Source organism: Equus asinus, chromosome 2 (genome assembly GCF_041296235.1).
Source record: "Equus asinus isolate D_3611 breed Donkey chromosome 2, EquAss-T2T_v2, whole genome shotgun sequence".
NCBI lineage: Eukaryota > Metazoa > Chordata > Mammalia > Perissodactyla > Equidae > Equus > Equus asinus.
The window spans coordinates 165,381,165-165,402,787 of NC_091791.1; the positions used below are offsets into that span (position 1 = coordinate 165,381,165).

At 38.4% G+C, this 21,623-nt stretch overlaps 1 protein-coding gene across 1 annotated transcript in view; it reads right to left on the bottom strand.

The window, feature by feature from the left end:
* Window positions 1-107: 107 nt before the first annotated feature.
* Window positions 108-21,623, bottom strand: part of SUPT16H (SPT16 homolog, facilitates chromatin remodeling subunit) — a 38,671-nt gene continuing 17,155 nt past the window's right edge. The window contains exons 7-26 of the mRNA XM_014844426.3: window positions 20,799-20,971; window positions 16,685-16,775; window positions 15,649-15,722; window positions 15,399-15,511; window positions 14,151-14,216; window positions 13,946-14,041; window positions 13,746-13,861; window positions 13,510-13,663; window positions 12,885-13,012; window positions 12,216-12,351; window positions 11,984-12,110; window positions 11,608-11,726; window positions 10,969-11,094; window positions 10,517-10,629; window positions 10,116-10,191; window positions 9,543-9,712; window positions 3,255-3,384; window positions 2,223-2,352; window positions 2,012-2,089; window positions 108-1,425 (exon numbers count right to left, since the gene is read on the bottom strand). Coding sequence (XP_014699912.1) covers window positions 1,280-1,425; window positions 2,012-2,089; window positions 2,223-2,352; window positions 3,255-3,384; window positions 9,543-9,712; window positions 10,116-10,191; window positions 10,517-10,629; window positions 10,969-11,094; window positions 11,608-11,726; window positions 11,984-12,110; window positions 12,216-12,351; window positions 12,885-13,012; window positions 13,510-13,663; window positions 13,746-13,861; window positions 13,946-14,041; window positions 14,151-14,216; window positions 15,399-15,511; window positions 15,649-15,722; window positions 16,685-16,775; window positions 20,799-20,971 — 2,362 coding nt within the window. The 3' untranslated portion in view covers window positions 108-1,279. The remainder of the gene's footprint in view (window positions 1,426-2,011; window positions 2,090-2,222; window positions 2,353-3,254; window positions 3,385-9,542; window positions 9,713-10,115; window positions 10,192-10,516; window positions 10,630-10,968; window positions 11,095-11,607; window positions 11,727-11,983; window positions 12,111-12,215; window positions 12,352-12,884; window positions 13,013-13,509; window positions 13,664-13,745; window positions 13,862-13,945; window positions 14,042-14,150; window positions 14,217-15,398; window positions 15,512-15,648; window positions 15,723-16,684; window positions 16,776-20,798; window positions 20,972-21,623) is intronic.

The window sequence follows — 21,623 nt, forward strand, 5'->3', positions numbered from 1 at the left end:
AAAGGCATTATTCTAATGCCTTTGCGAGTTACCAGGCGAGAAGCAGGCTTGCTTTCAGGAACTGCACAAGACTGTCACCAAAGGTGAATTTACAAAAACAAAACAACAACAAAAAAACCCACAGTTTATTTATCTTTTAGTTCTTCCAAAATTGAAAATATCAAGTCCTACTGCTAAGGAGAAAAAAACAAACAAAATCCGAGACCCCTCCCCCCCCTTCTCTTAAAGTCACAGAACACAGAAGGAACTGCAGGGGGACAGGTGGGTGCAGAGAACCAGGAGGGGGAGGGTGGCAAGATAAACTCCCCGAATACTTAAAAAGCTGTTCAACAGAAACTGTGATAAATACAGAACAATGCAAGACAAGTAAAAATAAGGAGCAGCAGTGACGAGAGGCTGTGCCGTAGATGTGGCCTCCCTTCCTCTTCTCTTCTCATCAGGGTATTCTAGGCCCAAGGCATGACTTGCCCCTTCCAGATCTAAGTGTTGACTCCTTTGAGCCTCCTTCTAGATTACACTAGAAGCAGTAGACGAGGCATAGCCATTCTTCCTCAGATATACCAGAAAAGAAACAGTGGTAATTTTGCTTCTACCATTGTACCATGTGTGCATTTTTAAGGACGATAAAACCAAGCCAGGGAGTGTCACTGCTTCTTATGTCTTCAAAGGCAGCAGAAATACCTCAGCATCTGCATGAGGCAACAAAGCAGGAAAACTCAGACGGAGGTAACCAGCCCGATCTGCCTCAACTAGCTCAAGCTGTATGGCTTATCAAACCATTAGCAAATTCCAAGAACCTTTTCTTGAGTACTGCAAAGATGGAACTTAAAGAGATGTGAGGAAGGTCATGGCAGTAGGGCAGGATGGAGGCTCGAACCTGCTGGTCAAGAACCATGGTACAGGTAGTTAAGGGTCACCTTGTACCAATGTCTTGGAAATATAGCTTTGAGACATCAAAGAATAAGATGTCAGAAGCCACTGATGTCCTGGCAGAAGGTGACAGGAAGAGAGAGGAATGAAACAATATTTATCAACAGCGGAAGCCTCTGCCCTTCTTCAAGAACACCGCCTCCCTTGCCATCTGGATGGGGCCGTTGGCGCGTGTCCTGGTGGGCCTGGAATTCCCCGAGGAGATTGGTCCACACAAATGGCCCCTAAACCCATCAACACAAATGGCCAAACTTCAAAAGAAAAAAAGGAAAAATACAGTTTCTATGTCATGTAAAATTTTCAGGGGTTGGCTGGAAGAAGAATGGAGCTGAGAGCCAAAGTTCAGAAGTTACTTCCTCTTTTTCTTGGGGGGCGCAGAGCTGTGTCTGGAACCACGGTTAGAGCCACGGCCTGAACTGTGCACAGATGCCTTCCTCTTCCGGCTCATACTTCGACTCTGTTCTTCTTCTTCCTCATAACGACTTTCACGGTCCGCTAAATAGAAGAAAGAGGCATTACTAGTTACCTATAGGTTAGCGTTAGGTACCTACTACTACTGGATAGCATGAAATAGTACAGAGAATATACTTTGGAGTCAGACAAAATTTTAATCTTTACCTAATCACTTACTAGTTGTGTGTGTGATCTTCGGCAAGTACTTAACCCTTCTGAGCCTGGGTTTATTTATTTATAAAATGGAAAACTGTTTTTGGATTAAAAAAGGTGATCTATGCAAAGTACCTATGACAATGCTCGGCATACAGTAGATAATACAGGCCTTAGACTTGGAAAAAGAATAGCCTAATTCTGGAGCCTTATTAGACTACGTGGCTGTCATGGCTATGGGCCCACTGGGGGCTTGAGCAGATGCAAATAGCATCCAGTTAGGCAGCCATGCCACCTGGAGAGTATAGGAACATTCCAGACCTGTTTTTCTCCTTTGGTCAATGAAATTGTAGCTGTGGCTCCATGTCACTTTCATAGTATTCTTTTCTTATTCTTATTAGGCTACTAATATCTCAAAACGTTGAAATTTGTGCCTCTCAAAAGATAAAATAAAACAAAACAACAAAAAATTTACCTTTTCGAGCTTCTTCCTCCAGTTCATCCCAATCCTTTCCACTTTCTTCTTCACTGCCCAATGATTCCTTGGAATAGTCTGGAATAAAATTGATTAAGCATTAGTCATTAGAGAGGAATGGAATGAAATGACAGAATTCTTTCCAAGAAAGACATTTCCAGAAATAACATTAGGTTAGGAAGCCATGAAAACTTTTCCCTAAAAGGCTAACCTGATTCTTCAGCTTCTGATGAATAATCTTCATCACTATCCTCCTCTTCCTCTTCATAGTCATCCTCTGAAGGATTAAAAGTCTCATCTTCGATTTCAGACTCTGAATCTCCCTCCTCGGCATCACTTCCCTGGTGAGTTAGAGAGCATAATACTATTTACTGTTTTTTTTTTTTAAATATTCACTTTATTAACTTAATGAATTAATTCACCTCAGCACACCAGCATTATTTCTATTTTACACGAAAAAAGAAAACAAAACAAAAACCCAAAACCCTGAATAACCAAGAGATGAAATGACTTATTTAAGATTCCCATTAAGGTATAATTATTAGATACCCTAAATATCTAATTCATATTTCTTTTTTTTGAGGAAGATTAGCCCTCAGCTAACATCTACTGCCAATCCTCCTCTTTTTTGCTGAGGAAGATTGGCCCTGAGCTAACATCTGTGCCCATCTTCCTCTATTTTATATGTGGGACACCTGCCACAGCATGGCTTGATAAGTGGTGCATAGGTCAGGCCCAGGATCCGAACTGGTGAACCCTGGTGCTGCGAAGCAGAACACACAAATTTAACCACTACACCACCGGGCCGACCCTAATTCATATTTCTTAAAGATTCACTTCATCCTGCCTTACACAGGAAAATTAACAACAGAAATACTCTTGAGAACAATGCATTGTACAAAAAAAATTTACAAAAATAAAAAACCCACAATGTATTGTGCAGAGGTGGGAGGACCATCTGTTAGAAAACAATTACTGCAAAATTCCCTGGAGAATTTTTTCCAAATACTAAGAAATTCATTGAAAGAACAGTTTTTGTAATTTCAAAGAAATCTTGTCAGTGGCCTAATAATGCCCAGTTAATTTATCATTTACCTGTATAACTAATCCAGAAAACAATAATATCAAGATGTCTTCAGAGCTTCTCCCATTTGGTCTGGTCCCTTAATATGGCACTCTCCCAAGTGCACAAATGATAATGGGCAACACTATGTACCAGAAAAGAAACCCCACACTCACGCACCTCACCCTCAGGCTCCAGGAAAGACCAGCCACCTTGTTCGAAGAAGCCCTCAGGGTCATCAACAATGGTCTTCATGATTTTAGTCCAGTTGAGAGACTGTACTCCTTCTGTGTACTTCAGGTCGCAGGAACTAAGAGAAATAACATTACAAAGTCAAAATCAATCTTCTGTATTTTCTGATAATGTCCTGTGTCATCTTTGTCATTAACATCTCTGAAGAGCACGTAACCTTTTCTTAAATGTATGGGAGCACGTATTCTTTGCACTGGGCCACCAGAACATGCTCAATGGCTGACATTTGGTCTCCCAGAGCACTAGCCCTCGACAGAGCAGCATTCCAGCTGAGGCAAGCTTTGTCTCTCAACCAAGGAAATCTGAGCTCATCCTCTCCCTCTTTTCTATTTTCTTCCTTAAGCACCAATTTCCCTGTTCCTCATTTAGACTTCCCTCCTACTCATCCATGCTTTCCCCTCTCTGACTCCACTCTTATTTGCATGTAGGTCTCAAATTATAACCACTTCTGTGATTCTTATTTTTCAAGCTCTGATCATTGGTTTTACTGCAATTAGGACATAATGACAATCTTCCTTGGCCCTACCTTTCCCTCCTCAACCCTCCATTGCTTTCCCATGTCTTGTTTATTGGATTCAAGATCTATTTGAATGCAGGGAGGAATTTTTCTTTTATTATCTAAAGTGCCCTATATGAAGAAGATGCTCAAATGACTTTGTCTTATCCACTTCTGTTGGGGAGAGCTGAATCAATTAAAGTGGGTGAGAAAGAAAAGAAAACCAAAGAAATGACAATAGCAAGGATCACAAGAAACCTTCAGCATAAAAGCTGCCTGAGAACCACTGGCATAAATCCATTAGAGACACTGCACTGAAACAACTTCTAGCCCTGATGGAGGAACAAAGACCAGATTTACCTTTCCACCTTTAACAAGAAAACCAAACAAAATAAGAAACAACAGTTTTCAAACACTGGAAGAAAAGCATAAGACTACAATCCCTGAGAAAAGGAAACAAACAAGATGTGTTATTTAGTTTTTTTTTTTTTAATGAGGAAGATTGTCACTGAGCTAACATCTGTGGCAACCTTTCTCTATTTTATGTGGGATGCCACCACAGTGTGGCTTGGTAAGAGGTGCTAGGTCTGTGCCCAGGATCTGAACCTGTGAACCCTGGGCTGCTGAAGTGGAGCATGTGAACTTAACCACTATGCCACCTTAACCACAATGTTACTGGGCTGGTGCCAAGGTTTTGTTTTTTAACTGCTCCAGTTTTCTGCCTAGGGGCAGTTGCCAGGCTGCTATGGAGGGAGAGAGAACCCAACCAGAAGCTGGTAGTCTTTTGGAGTTGAGAGAGAGAGTAGGATTTGGGAGGCTGAGACAGTTAGAATTTGTGGGGCAGAGCACTGAAGGATAGACTGATAGAGAGAAAGCTCTGAAGATTTGCAAAGGGATCCCCTCAAGTTTTTGGCTGAAGGACTGATTTGCACACGCATGAGAGGGAACTAACTAGAACCGGGCAAAGATGCATTGGAAAGTAGTAAGTGAGACAATTCCCAGGTCTCACACAGAACTGTAAATAACTCCTGTTCCCACCAGCTTCAGTGGAAAGACCTAGTAACACATAGGGAATCAAGTAGAGTCCTTAGAAGAGTACTGTCTCAGCAGCGGGGCCAATTAGCCCTGGACTAATGGCTGTTCTGAACAAGCACCAGGGATAGTGGACAACAAGTCTTGGAAGATCAAACAGAATCCAAGTAACTTAACTGTATCCTGGAACAGAACCTAAATAAATTAAAAGAACAAAACCTAGCACCTCAAAATGTGGAGTCACAATGTTTGGCAACCAATCACAAATTGTTAGGCATGCAAAGAAGCAGGAGAAAAGTCAACCAATAGAAATAGATCCAGAAAATGCAAGATGGTGGATGAAGTAGCAAACAATGACGTTAAAAAAGCTATTTATTTTTTTTTAAGGGAGGAGTAGCCCTGAGCTAACATCTGCCACCAATCCTCCTCTTTTTTGCTGAAGAAGACTGGCCCTAAGCTAATAACCATGCCCATCCTCCTCTACTTTATATGCGGGATGCCTACCACAGCACGGCTTGACAAGTGGTGTGTAGGTCCGCACCCGGGATCCAAACTGGCAAACCCTGGGCCGCCAAAGCAGAACATGCAAACTCAACTGCTGTGCTACCAGGCTGGCCCTAAAAACCTATTATAAATATGCTCTATAGGTTCAAGAAGGAAAAAGGAAACTTGAAGATGAAGAGAAATGAAGAAATAAAATTTGTGTAATCAGTCTTCAAAAAAGAAGGGGACTGAGGAAAGAGCAAAAATATTTGAAGAATGGCGGCCAAATATTTCAAAATGTGATGAAAACTATAAACCCCATAGATCTAAGAAGCTCAATGCACACCAAGCAGAATAATCATAAAGAGAACCACATTAAAGTACCTAATAATCAAATTGCTGAAAACCAGTGCTAAATAGGAAATTTTTTTTTTGAGGAAGATTAGTCCTGAGCCTAACTGCTGCCAATCCTCCTCTTTTTTCTGAGGAAGACTGGCCCTGAGCTAACATCCGTGCCCATCTTCCTCCACTTTATATGTGAGATGCCTACTACAGCATTGCATGCCAAGTGGTGCCATGTCCGTACGGGGGACCCGAACCCATGAACCCTGGGCCGCCGAAGTGGAACGTGCACACCAGGCTGGCCCCTAAATAGGAAATCTTAAAGCAACCTGAGGAAAAAAAATAATCTGTACAGAGGAAGAAAGAATGACAGTAAACAGCTCATCAGAAACCCAGCAAGCTGGAAGACAATGGAGCAACATCTTTTAAGTATTCAAAGAAAAGGCTGTCAACTCAAAATTTTATGTCCACCAAAAACATCTTTCTGAAATCAAAGTGAAATGCTTTCAAGAAAAAAGCTGAGAGAATTTGTCACCAAAAACCCCTGCACCTTAAGTACTAAAGAGGTTTATGAGGCAAAGGACAATTCGAGCCAAGAGAAGACTGGAACTACACAATGGAATGAAGAGCACCAAGAATGGTAGATATGTGAGCAAATATGAAAGACTTTCTCCCCTCATTTTGTAAATTAAAAGATAACTGTTTTGAAGCTAAAATAATGACAATAAATTGTGGAATTCATAGTATATTAGATGTAAAACCTATGACAGTAATAGCAGAAAGGACAGAAGAAGGGAAATGAAAGCCTAAGAACCTTTCAACGGTAGTGGTACGTTATCTGAATGCAGACTGTGTAAGAGGTCTATGTAAACCTTAGAGCAGTCACTACAAAAGTAAAACAAAGGCGTAGTAATCAGCCAACTATGAAGATAATATAGAATCATAAAATTAATTCAAAAGAAGGCATAAAAAGAGGAGAAAAGAAACAAAGACAGATGGGAAAACAAATAGCAAAATGGCAGGTTTAAACCCAACTATACTGATAATTACATTAAATGTAAATGGTCTGTTTTCAGCAATCCAATTAAAAGGTAGACATTCTCAGAATGGATTAAAAAAAACAAGACCCAAATATATGCTATGCTGTCTCCAAGTAAGCCACTTTAAATAGAAAGTAATGTAAGTTAAAAGTAAAAGGACAGGGGGCTGGCCCTCTGGCCGAGTGGCTAAGATCATGCACTCTGCTTCAGTGGCTCAGGGTTTCACTAGTTCAGATCCTGGGCACAGTCCTAGTGCTTCTCATCAAGCTGTGCTGAGGTGGTGTCCCACATAGCAGAACCAGAAGGACCCACAACTAGAATATACAACCATGTACTGGGGGGGCTCTGGGGAGAAGAAGAAGAAAAGATTGGGAACAGATGTTAGCTCAGGTGCCAATCTAAAAAAAAGTGAAAGAACAGAAGAAAAGACACCATGCAGGCACTAACTCAAATAAAGCTAGAAGTCTATAGTAATACCACACCAAGTAGACTTCAAAACAAGGAATATTAACAGGAATAAGTAAGGACATTTCATAATGATGAAAATAAAATTGATAAATCTTTAGCCAGAATGACCAACAAAAATAGGAAATAAATTATCAATATGAGGAATGAAAGGGGATATCATTATAGACTATACAGTTACCAAACTTGATAACTTAGATGAAATAGACCTGTTTGTTGACAGACTCAAGTTGATTCTACAATTTATATAGAATAGCCAAAACAATAACTAACTTTGAAAAGAAACAAAATTGGAGGACTTACACTACCTGATTTCAAGACTTACTATAAAGCTACGATAAACAAGACAGAATGGTGTCAGTGTAAGGACACACACAGAGCAATGGGACAAAATATAGTCCAGAAATAGACTCTCTCCTACATGGTCAATTGATTTTGTTTTTTTGAAAAGATGCCAAGATATTCAATGGGTAAGGGATAATCTTTTCAACAACTGATGTGAGAATAATTGGCTATATATATGCAATGTATGAAACTTGACCCTTACACCACAGTAAGAAATTAACTCAAAATGGATCACGAATTTAATAGAAGACCTAAGCTACACTAGAAGAAAACAGAAAAATTTTATGGCCTTGGATTAGGGAAAATTTATTAGATAAAACATAAAAAGCACAAATTATAAAAGAAAAAGTTGACCAAATAGATTTCATGACAATTTTACACCTTGGGAATTTCAGAGACACTTAAGAAAATGAAAAGACCAAGAAACTACTGGAAGAAAATATATGCAAAACTTTCAAAATATATTTGAAGGACTTGTACCTAGCCTAAAGAATTCTTACAACTCAGTAACAGATTTTTAACATGGGCAAAAAATATGCAGACATTTCATCAAAGGTACAGAATGACACATAAGCATATGAAAACCTGCTCAACATCATTAGCCACTACAGAAATGCAAACTGAAACCACAATGAGATGGCACTACATACCCAGTGTAATGCCTAATATTGAAAAGACTGACAACACCAAGTGCTGGTGAGAATGTAGAGCAACTACAACTCCCACATATTGCAGGTTTTCCAGCCACTCTGGAAGATGATTTGGTAGTTTCTTATAAAGGTAACCATATGACCCAGCAATCCCTCTCTCAGGTCATTTACCCAAGAGAAATGGAAACATATGTCCATACGAAGACTTGTATGTAATGTTTATAGCAGCTATTCGTAATAGCCCCCAAATAGAAACAACCCAAATGTCTATTAACTGGTAAATGGGAATGGAATATTCACACAGTGGAATACTGCTCAGTAATAAAAAGGAATTTAATACTGATGCACAGAACAACTTTGAAAAATTCCAAAAGCATTATGCTAAGTGAAAGATGCAAGATACAAAGATACATACTGCATGGTTCCATTTATATAAAATTCTAGAAGAAGCAAAATGACAGAAAGCAGGGATGGGGATGAGGGGACTGACTATAAAGTGGGATGAGGAACTTTTAGGAGTGAAGCAAATATTCTGTATCTTGATTATGATGGTAGATACAGCACTGTATAAATGTTAGAACTCATCAAATCATATACTTAAATTGGCAAATTTTATTACATGTAAATTGCACCTCAATAAAGCTAATTTTAAAAAGTCATATACATTTATACATAATATCTGTGATCCTATATCACCTACTATACATGTTTCTTAGGAAAATCATTGTGGAAACAAATTCGTATTTTTCTCAGTTTATTTCTAAGCTCTCAACCCATTTCTTAAGAGGCGATTTACATTTATAGCACCACCCCTGCTCTGATAATGGAGGGGAGGGGCAGAGCAAACTATACTCCACTCCTAGCTACGCAAGCCTCACCCTTTACTCAGGGAGTAACATCTCCCTGGTTTATTGGAATTCTGGTGCTTCCATGAGAAAAATCTTTTAAGCTCAAGTGTGAGTATATGGACATCAAAGCCTAAAATAAAAAAAAAAATTCTCTCTCATCTTTCAGTAAAGAGAGGAAAAGTAAGAAATATGTCCCACTTTTTGTAAATGGTATTACACATGTGTATATATATCTTTTATGCATAAATCAAATAGAGTCAAAAAAGATCTCAGACAATGATTTTCCCTGCCTAAGTATCCGTAAACTATTGTTGGGTATTCAAGAAAAAGTGAGCAACTTTCCATCTAACAGATCCCAAATTTTGAAGTCCTGGCCTATAATTCAACCCAAAGGCAGTCTCACCTTAAGAACATCAGCAGATTTTTTATGTACAACACAACATTTTTTATGTACACTTATATTTTATAATTTGGGTTCATGGGGTAAATGGGAGACTGCTGGCAGATTTACTTACTTCAACCATTCCTTGATGGGGTCAAGAGAGGCTACAGGAATGGCGTTGATCATTGTCACTTTCTTGCTGTAGTCCTTGTAGACGATTACCATATCAAAGTTCTTCAGGTGAAACTGGACCCGCTCAAAATGAATCAGCTCCACTTCATCCAAAGTCACCACAAAAGGTGGCTGTCAGGGAGGAACGAGATCATTATCACATAAATACTTCCCCCAAAGCACTAGCATTTTCAAATACTTTCAGAATCTAAATCACTGTGCAAAGGATAACTAAACTGTTGTGCCTTTTATTTAAAAAAGACTAAAAGCAGTGTAAGATACTAAGGCGCCCCAGTAAAAGGATCTGCAAGATCAAACTCTTCCCTCAAGAATAAATTTATGGAAACCATGTGAAGAAACTACTAAAAATACTATTTAAAGAGGCCTTTTAGTAATCATTTGTTCAGTAAGTTTTATGTCTAAAATAAGTAAATACCAAAAATGAAAATCATAAGAAATAATAAGGATCTAATTTTCAAAACACCCACCCTCTTGCTTGCTTTTCTCTCACTAAAAGGAGGTAAGAAATACTCACCCATTCTGTAGCATTTACCAGCGCACTACTAGTGGGCTGAAGAAGGCAGGTACTCCTATAGGGAGCGCCATTAAATCTGAAAGAGAAAAAGAAAAGAAACTCACGTGAGACTGGGCTCATGGCAAGAGAAACTACGGCTGCCACAATGAACTTCTTTCCTTTTCTCATTTCACACACAACTCCAGCGTCCTTAGCTGGAGACTCATTTCCAGAGGAAGCCTCTCAGTCTTGGCCACTCACCCTCACTCTTAAAAATCTTCCAGAAGGAATGCATGGATCACGGGTTATCAGTCACAGGAAAAAGGACATGATATGTTATGTTAAATTATTATTAAAGGAATAACCAATTTTTCTAAAAGGGAAGTGAAACTTCAAGGCAAAAAGAAGATGAGCTATGTTACCCCAAGTCCCTAAAAGGCACTTCAAACTCCAGTTCCTCCTTAGTTAGAGCCTCTACTTTCTCAATGAAATTTTTAAATGCTGTTTTCAGTTTGTGTCTCATTTCTCGTTCCATCTGTAGAAGAAAAAAATAGTAATTAACTATAGCTATCACTTTACTTGTCAATAGTACATCCCTTGAAAAAATCTGAAGTGCTTCTGGGGTCCTTATTTCTCATAACCATGATACTAATGTGTACACATTATTACAGGTCATCATGCCGTTAACTGCAGAGGTGAGTCTGAACCTAAGCCTGATTCGTAAGTCACTGCACTACACCAGCCCAGCAGATACTTGAGTTGTTCTGCACACAGTTTCAAGGGTTGTTTATAAAATATAACAATTACTGAGCTCAAATTTGAACCGCATCCTACACCTCACTATCCTGCAAATAAAATACTAAATTTCACAGACCTGCTCAGCGTAGAGATCATCTCGGTCATGCATATGCTGATGTTTCCCCAAGTCTGTGGTGATCTCTCCCACTTCTGTGTAGAACTGCACATCTGTATGCCGCTTCTTCCCAAACATGATGGCATTCTGAGGGCAGAAAGAACAAGAAAAGAAGTCAGAAGAGTTAGGGTATGCAAGAGACAGAGGCAAGATACAACAACAAAACATGAAAATATAAAAATATCTATGCTGGAAACCACAGCATTTATGTAAAAACAGTTAAACCATCCCTGGTGTCATCATAAATAATGATGTTTGGGAATGGGAAAGAGTATAAATTTTTAACAGTACTCCTATTTGTTAGAATGGACTGTGGAGATTATGTTGGTAACAAAATGTATCTACAGCAAAAATTTTCTATCAGAAACAGGAATTTGGAGAAGACTTATGTTTTGATGGTCATTATACATCATACCAAAGGAACAAACATGCTTAGCACCTTCTAGATATTGGGCATTGTGGACCTTATACACATTATTTTATTCTATCTTCTTAATGACCTTTTGTGACAGGTGAAATTTTCCATCAGTATTTTAAAGGAAAGAGGGTGACAGAAAGATCGTGCTCAAGATCTCATAGCTAGTAAGTAGAAAGGCATACCTTGAGGTGAAAGTGCAAGACAATAATCATTTCTCCGTCACAGGGCTGGAACAAAGCATGTTTGATGTTATTGTACAGAATATCCACTTTGTCTCCTCGAACAGATGTGAAACGGAAACCTGGCAGAAAAGAAGGAAGCAGCTAAGTACCAAGCAGCATCATTAGGTTAGGCCAAGGGGCACTGCATCTTTTCTGGCTGATCTGAACAGGGTCAGAAGAAACACCAACTGTAGAGAGCTTTGCTTTCCTCCTGGCCATACAGCAATGTAAGCAGATTCCTCGCAGCATTTTCCCTGTCATTCTATATTATCTGATCTGTCATGCCTACAAATGTGCCCTGAAGACAAAGCCCAGGCATATGAGAGATGATCCATACCATTGACATGGGCCTCCAGTGAACCTTGCATCCTCTTTTGGGCAATGTTGGGGCGAATGTACAGATCTTTCAGTTTGGGATTACTCCGGTTGAGATTGATCACCAGTGAGTCTTGTTTCACAATGCCCTAAGCAGAATGAAAATTAACATGAATCCTTATGTGTCTTTACATGTTCCCAAAACCCACACATGTATTTTGGCACAAAGCGGCTTTGTCTGTGTTCAGGCTCACCTCCTTCTCTTTCTCTTCTGCTTCTCGAGTCTTATAACGCTTCTGTACTTCTTTTATAATTCGGAAAGCATTTTGAAGGTTCAAGGCTGGTACTGTCTGTTCTCCAGGTGCCTTCATATTTGAAGCTCGGTATGTACTATGGAAAAAGGAGAAATGTTTATATAAGTTTCTTTATCAGGCCAGGTTAACCTGTACTCATTACTGTATTTTATTACTGGCTTAATATCTTTGACGAAAAACGGTACCACTGAATAGTGAGACCATGTCAAGAAAGCTGAAAAAAAATCTCCCTTTCTTCTCTTAAACAGAGAACGTTATAAATGGCTAATCCATTGGATGTGACAATCACACTTATTTTTCAAATCTGGCATATCTTCCCCAAATTATCTCTTTCCACATCATGAAGAATAGACTCCAATGTGGCATACATTTACTTAATATTTTACTGCAAAATATGTGTAGTAAGTATAAAGTATTTTCATGAGGATTCTACACTCAGTTCCATCCTCGAAACAGTACAAAGCTTGTGAGGTGATCCTAAACAAGTGTCACTGAGGGAGCCTCTGCCATTCACTAGATGGGGAGGATACAGCACAGAGAATGAAATGTTTCTGAGAGTACCACTGAGCCAGCAGGGATCTGGGGATGGTTGTCATCCTGGGGACTCACATTTCTTTGACAAAAGTGGCCTCTGGGTTAGGAAAGATGTTGCCCTCATTCCTGCCCAGAGCACTGCCTGGGCAATAAAAGTTGATTCGCAAGTAAGTATAATCTCCTTCCACAGACATACTTATATTCTGTTCAAAGAAAGGAAAAGCATTAAAAAAATAAACAATCAGGTTTCTTTCCTAGGCAAAGATGAGGCGTTACAGAGATGCTAAAATTAAGTTAGGAGTTACAAGTTGACTGCTAAACCTAGCCTGTAAACCTTCATCTGAATCTAATGAACTTAACTTTAGCTTATCTTTTTATATGACCGAATGTCTATTTCCAAAAGAATCACTGTTTGCCAAGTACCTTCTGCCATATGTACAACTACAGGTTAAAAAATACAGGTTGAGGAAAGACAGGCAAATTATGTCTGTAGACTACATCATTTAACTTTCTATAGAAAACTGTAAAGGAAGGAGCACGATAGCAAGAGGTAAGGGAGAGCGGGGGAAGTCAGTGAAGAGAGAAGGTAGAGCCTGAAGGAGCAGAGAGTGGGAGAGATGATGCAAAGAGAACAATCCATGGTAAACACAATTAATATTTTAAGAAATAGTTTGAATGGAAGCTGATTCAATGTTCATACCTTGATTGTGGCAATGTGAAAAGGTGTCGCAATGCCAAACACAGGCATTATTACGGTCTCATATTTCTTATCAATATAGATCTTCATTTCCCGAATATGTGGTTCCTTAGGCATCAAAGATGGGTTTTTATATGACACATTAGATTTGCGAGCTCTGGAGTGGGAATAAAACATTTTTTTGAGAAATTTCTGCAAATCACACAGAACCCTGAGACAATCTCACTGCAAACTCTTACTTCTGAATCTGCTGCTCTCCTTTCTGTTCAGTCAATCGCCTCTTTGCTTCCTCATTGAGCTGAGCTGCCAGTTCTTTTTGATGAGCTCTTCGCTTCTCTTCCGCCGTCATCTCATTCTAGAGAAGGGAAAACCTAAGTTATCAGAATATGTGACACATATGACAGAGACAAGATCACTGCAGTAAAAACAGTAAACTCACTCGTGTTCTTTCTGTAAGTAATGCTGCCCGAGAACCTCTTCCCAACAGGTCCTCAGCCTCGTCTTTCTCCTCCTCCTCTTCTTCCTCATCTTCATTCTATGGGGGAAAAATCATAATCAGAAATTCAGGTTTTAATTTTTTTAGCCAATATTGTTTATCTTCACTGTACCAGACTTCGTATACCACGCATTCATCTTATTCCTACCTTTAGAAAAATCCCCACATTCTTCACTTTCTTCTTCACAGAAGTAAGAACAGTGGCTGGGCCATCCTAGAATAAAAGGGAGAAGCCAGACATCTATAAGATCATTTAAATGAAACACTTTCACTTTCTACCCAGTATATAGCTGGGCGAGGCTTTGAACCTTCTGGCTACGAAAATCTTTAGCAATGAGTAAGTACAGTTTTTATCCTCCCAACTTCTCATTAGGAACTACTGTGTCGCTTAGTGATGAGGAAGTTCTGAGAAATGTGCCTGTTAGGTGATTTTGTCATTGTGTGAACATCACGGAGTGTACTTAGACAAACCTAGAAGGTCTAGCCCACTACACAACTAGGCTATCTAGTACCAATCTTATGGGATCACTGTTGTATATGTGACCTGATGTTTACCCAAATGTTGTTATGCAGCGTATGACTGTATAATTTGGGAAGCAACAGTGGGATAATGATTAAGAATACTGGCTTGATTTGAAACCTGTGCAATCACTTTCTAGCCATGTGATATTTGGTAAGTTACTTAAACTTGTCTGTGCCTCAGTTTCTTTTTCTGTACACATGAGGATAAGAGTATCTACTTCATAGGGTTATTGTAAGGATTCAATAAATTAGTGCATAAAAGAGTTTAGCTTATAATAAGAACACTGAAATATCTGTTATTATTATTATCAAAATTCATTTCCTGCTAACTGAAAGAAACTAGTGACAAAAGACCACAAATGTCCAGAATAGGTAAATCCTTAGAGACAGAAAGTAGTTCAGTCATTGCCTAGGCCTGGGGACTTGAGGGGGAAAGTGGGGAGTAACTGCTGATGGGTATAGGGTTTCTTTCTGAGGTGATGAAAATGTTCTAAAATTAGATTGTGGTGACGGGTGCACAACTATTAGTACACTAAAAATCATTACACAGTACACTTTAAGTGGGTGAAGTGTATGGTATGTAAATCGTAGCTCAATAAAGCTGTTACGAAAAAAAATCAGTTCCATTATTAGAATCAGTTCCTGATATTATCATTATCAAGGTTCAAGCCGCAGTGTGATGAGCAGTGGGGTTCAAATCATTCCCTACTTGGACCACAATCTCTATTCTTAGCTGCGTCAGGCCTGGCTGTCACATGGCTTTCTCCCCGTAGCTAGCATTTAACAGAGACTTTTAAGAAAAAAACCACAGGGTACAAAATGTGCCTCAAAAGTGAGTTTATGAACACTTAAAAGTTTAAGAAGCGATACATACCTCATCCACAAGCACTGTGTCACCAATGAACAAGGCATAGGTTTTCTCTTCTGGTTTCTTCCCTTCCTTGTTAGTCAGCTCTGAGAATCCCAGGTTGATGCTGAAAACCATCCCTAAAACAGCAAAACAGGAATCAGCCTCTGACTGTGAAAGGATGGAGAAGTGTAGATTTCATACAAAAAACGGGGAGATGAAGCTAAATGCAACTATTCAAAAAAGTATTTTCCTGTTACATGCACGTAAAACTTACCTTTCTTCAGTTTGTACTGATTTTTACTATTAATTACTAAAGAGCCTTCACGGAATTCAATTCCCATTCCAAACCTAAAAAAGAAATGAAGAGAAACTTCAGCAATAGGCTAAAGGATCTCTAATTACGGGTCAAGTACAATATATTCTATTCCAAGTTTCAAGATAAGGCTGACAAACATGTTGAGTGATTTGCCCCTGCTGATCGGTGAGTTAAGGAAGAGGATTTGAGGATAGTCTTTGGGCTCTTAATAGGTGGAAAATAGTTTCCTAATTAAGTACCTCATGTAACATTTATTAAACCAAGCCTTTTTTATTTTAGCTTATTCATCCACATTTAGATTTTAAATTTTACCATGAAATTGTTACAAGTCTCCTATAAAGAATTTAGCAGAGACTGTTAAGGGGCACATTACCAAGACGGTAGTAATTGGATTGACAGGCAATTTTTAGTGGAATGCTAATCACTATATTCATTAAGTCACCTGGGCCAAGACTCAGTATAGGTCAATATATTTCCTCTTGTACATCAGAGAAGTCCAGGAAAAAACTATATACTCCAGACTAGTTTCCATCTAAGGAGACTGCCTAGAGCTTTTGTTTTGCAAAATGTCTTTGCTTCTGTAAGATGTTATTAGGTGTTTCTAGATGTTCAACGGTGAAACATTTGAGAAACACTGGATTAAACAAAAATTCAAAAAAATTTTTAAAGACTACGACATCTCAGAGTATTTCATTTGCAAAAGTGAGCTGAAGGGTTCTAAGAGAGGAAATATAGTATGTAATATTTCCTAATATTTCTAATTTAAACCTGGAACATCTACTGGCATCTACTACACTGGTCTAAAAAAATCTCCATCCCATCCCTGGAAGTAGAACTTAAATCTTTCTCACATTCTCTGATCACACTGTGTGTTTGGCACACAGTTAAATTTAATAGTCCATAAATGTGGGTTGAATCAATCTAAGAATATTTTGTCTAACCACTGCCAGTCATGAAAACTGACTCTGAGGACAATGCACATATAGCATCTTACCCTAGGTTTTTGGTAATTTTGTTCAGCAGCTCTGGCTTCTGCTTTTTAACCACATCCATGACAGCATTGTACACGTCACATATCTTCACACCTAATGACAAGACAGAAAGGGGACATTAAAGGATCTTTCAGAAAAAAACACTTTTTGTCATCTATTAGGTCTCCTAAAGCAGCGTTTCTTAAAATGTGAACTAAGAAATGCAGTTGCAGGAGTGGTAGGGCTTAGAAATTTGCATTTTTAAAACAATCTACCCAGTCATTCTTGTTTTTTTTTGAGGAAGATTAGCCCTGAGCTAACATCTGTTGCCAATCCTCCTCTTTTTTTTGCTGAGGAAGACTGGCCCTGAGCTAACATCCATGCCCATCTTCCTCCACTTTATATGTGGGATGCCTACCACAGCACGGCTTACCAAGCGGTGCCATGTCCGAACCCGGGATGTGAACCAGCGAACCCTAGGCCACCAAAGCTGAACGTGCACACTTAACCACTGTGCCACTAGGCCAACCTAAACCCAGTCATTCTTAATTACACTGTTTGAGAATCACTGACTCAGGGGTACTGTGGGACACCAGCTGGTCTCAGTGACATAATTTTCTAAGTGTTGATAAATGACTTCATATTAAAGTTATCATACATTTTGAAAAACTGGATTATTGACCAGATGAATTAATGTTAGAAGGGCTCTGGCCTAAATTTTTCAGGATCTAGGATATGAATAAATATTTCAAGTCAGAGTAGTCCAAATATGGTAGCCTCAGAGGGGTCTTTATCCTCATTAAACTACCTATGACCACGATTTCCAAGACAGGATTTCACAAGATCAACTTGAGATATTATACAGGAATGGCGTCTGGAAGCTCTGGGCAACATGGGTGAGCTTACAAAGTGGTTTAAAGGTGGTAAACATAAAGTTCCATTTAGCCAGTTGGGGTGTAGAGTGTTAAGGCAAAAGAGGTATCAAGCACTTTGCTTTCTTTGGAGGTAGGCAGTGGCTTGCTTAGCAGGGTTCTTACTAGTTCTGCTCTCACATTAAGATTCTCGGTATCCATACAATGTAGGATTAACATTACACATTCTGTTGGTAGAGATACTACTTCTCAGAACGTCCTACAGTTCTTCTGAATTCAACAATACATTAAAAGGATCATAGACTGTGATCAAGTGGGATTTAGTCCAGGGATGCAAGGACGGTTCAACACCTGCAAATCAATCAATGTGATACGACACAAAATGAAGGATAAAAATCATATAATCCTCTCGATAGAGAAAACGCATTTGACAAAAATCCACATCCATTTATGACAAAAACTCTCAACAAAATAGGTAGAGAGGGAACAGACCTCAACATAATAAAGGCCATATATTACAAGCCCACAGCTAACATCATACTCAATAGCAAAAAGCTTTTCCTCTGGATCACGAACAAGACAAGAATGCCCACTCTCCCCACTTTTATTCAACATAGTATTGGAAGTCTTAGCCAGAGAAATTAGGCAAGAAAAAGGCATCCAAATTGGAAAGAAAGAAGTAAAACTGTCACTATTTGCAGATGATAGGATACTATATATAGAAAACTCAAAAAACTGTTAGAACTAATATAGTTGTTCCTCAGCATCCACGGTTCCAGGCCCTCCTGCAGATCCAAAATCCACAATACTCAAGTCCCTTAGTTATTAGCCCTCTGTATCCACAGATACAGAGGGCCAACTGTAAATGAATGCAATAAAGTTGCAGGATACAAAATCAATATACAGAAATCTGTTGCATCTATAGGCTAACAACAAACTATCCAAATGAGAAATAAAAAAAAAAAATCCCATTTACAACTGCATCAAAAAGATAAAAGACTTATTAGGAGTAAATTTAACCAAGGAGGTGAAAGGTCTGTACACTGAAAACGTTAAGACACTGCTAAGAGACTGAAGGAAATACAAATAAATGGAAAGATATTCCATGCTCATGGATTGCAAGTATTAATATTGTTAAAATGTCCATAATACTCAAAGCAATCTCCAGATTCAATGCAATTCCTATCAAAATTCCAATGGCATATTTCACAGAAATAGAACAATCCTAAAACTTGTATGAAATCACAAAAGACTCTACAAGCAAAGCAATCTTGAGAAAGAAGAGAGCCAGAGGCATCATGCTCCCTCACTTTAAACTATATTACAAAGTTATAGTAGTCAAAACAGTATGGTGTTAGCATAAAGACAGACACACAGATCAGTGCAGCAGAATAAAGAGCCCAGAAATAAACCCACGCATATATGGTTAATTAACTTACAACAAACGAGCTGAGAACACACAATGGAGAAAGAAGACCTGAAACCATAAAACTCCTAGAAGAAAATACAGGTGGTAAGCTCTTTGATATCAGCCTTGGTGATCATTTTTTGGATTTGACACCAAAAGCAAAGGTAACAAAAGCAAAAATAAACAAATGGGACTATATCAAACTAAAAAGCTTCTACAGAGCAAAGGAGAAACCATCAACAAAATGAAAAGGCAACCAACTGAATGGGAGAAAATATTTTTAAGTCACATATTTGAGAAGGGGTTAACATCCAAAACACACAAAGAATTCATAACTCAATAGCAAAAAAATAATTCGATTAAAAAATGGGCAGAGGATCTGACATTTTTTCAAAAACATACAAATGTCCAACAGGTACATGAAAAGAGGTTCAACATCACTAACCGTAAGGGAAATGCAAATCAAAACCACAATGGGATGTCACCTTATACCTGTTAGAATGGCTATTATCAAAAAGACAAGAAATAACAAGTGATGGTAAGGATGTGGAGAAAAGGGAACCTATGTGCACTCTTGGTAGGAATGTAAAATGGTGCAGCCACTATGGAAAACAGTATGGAGGTTCCTCAAAAAATTAAAAATAGAACTACCATGTGATCCAGCAATTCCACTTTTAGGTATTTATCCAAAGAAAACAAAAACACTAACTTGAAAAGATATCTCCCCACCACGTTCATTGCAGCATTATTTAAAACAGCCAAGATAATGAAGCAACCCAAGTGCCTCTGAACTCAAGAATGGATAAAGAAGATGTGGTGTGTGTATATATATATACAATAGAATATTATTCAGTCATAAAAAGAATGAAATCTTGCCATTTGAAACAACATGGATGGAACTTGAGGGCACTATGCTACGTAAAACAAGTCAGAGAAAGACATATACTATACGATCTTACTAATATTTGGAATAAAAAACCCTAAAAACAAGCTCATAGATACAGAGAACAGACTACCAGTTGCAAGAGGTGGGGAATAAGGGTGAAATGGATGAAGGGAGTCAAAAGGTACAAACTTCCAGTTATAAAATAAATTAAGTCCTGAGGATGTAATGTACAGCATGGCAACTATAGTTAATAATACTCTATTTCATATTTGAAAGTTGCTAAGAGAGTAGATCTTAAAAGTTCTCATCACAAGAAAAAAAATTCTTTAACTATGTATGGTGACGAATGTTAACTAGACTTACTGTGGTGATCATTTCACAATATATACAAATATCAAATCATTATGTTGTACACCTGAAACTAATATAAAGTTGTATGTTAAATTGTATGTCAATAAAAAAATAAAAAGAAAAAGAACTTTCTAAAGTTTTAAAGAAGAATAATATGGCCATGGTATTTTATGAAGCTGTGGACACAGAGACCTAACTCATCAGAGAAGTTTTTGTTTTTTTGGGTTTTTTTCTGCTGAGGAAGATTTGCCCTGAGCTAACATCTGTACCAACCTTCCTGTATTTTCTATGTGGGATGCCACCATAGCATGGCCACTGAGGAGTGGTGTAGGCCCGCACCTGGGAATCAAACCTGGGCTGCTGAAGCAGAGTGCGCTGAACTTAACCACTGTGCCATGAGGCCCGGCCCCAGAGAAGTTTTTGTAAATATCAATGTAAAACCGCAATAACTACTTATGCTAAAAGAAAAGGAGATTCAAGAACCAAATGCTAGGATGATTCAAGGTTAGTAAAATCTAATTCTATTTTTAATACAAGAATCTCAGGGATATAAACTCACATAAACACTGAAGACATTTTTGTTACAAAATTTCCAAACATTCTTTTCTAAGGCACCTCACCATGTCTTAATTCCTTTAGCAGCTCCTCTTGAAGCTGGAGCAAAAAGTTGTAATTTTCTTGAACTTCCTGAGAAGGGTCAACCATCAAAGTGCGAACAAGGTTGGAGCAGTAAGATTTGAAGCGAATACCCATGGCACAAGTGATGGCCCCAAAATGCATGTGATTCTTGTCACTAGAGACCAAAGGAAGAAAGCATTTCATTACCCAAACTAGCAAAGCCCTTCGTATCACTGGCACACAGCATCTGTAATCACCACCTCTCCCTGCTGTATCCACAGCTGAAGCAGAGTAAGGACCCAAACTCTTCCTTCTTTAAATAAACTAATCAGTTAATAAAGGCTCTGCGGTAAAATCAGGGGCCAAAACTTTTAGGATAAAAATTCAGTGAAAGTTGAGTTGTTGTATCCTAAATATGCGAAGGATATACTGAATTTTATTAACTGTAGTATAACAGTAAGGTGGTGAGGAGTCACTCATCCACCAGTCCACTATCAATTACAGTATTCGCTAGGAATTCCTTCCTTCAGACTGACCAGGAAAAACAGCAGTCTTTACAGTATTTTTAAAAATTAGAAGAGAAATTACATTATGGTACACCTAATAAGATTTTAATGGCTTTTGCAAAATGCTCTGCATTTTTCTTGGTATTTTTAATCTTGAAAAATGCTTATAATCAAATGCTTAAGAAATGAATAACTGTGAAATAAAACAGAAATATGCACAGAATAAGACAAGAAGATAATGTGGAAGGCAGGCTAACAGTTATTGCCTCCTCTTACTTTTCTGAATTCTGGAATGAGTTAAAGAAAAAAATAGGCTACTGG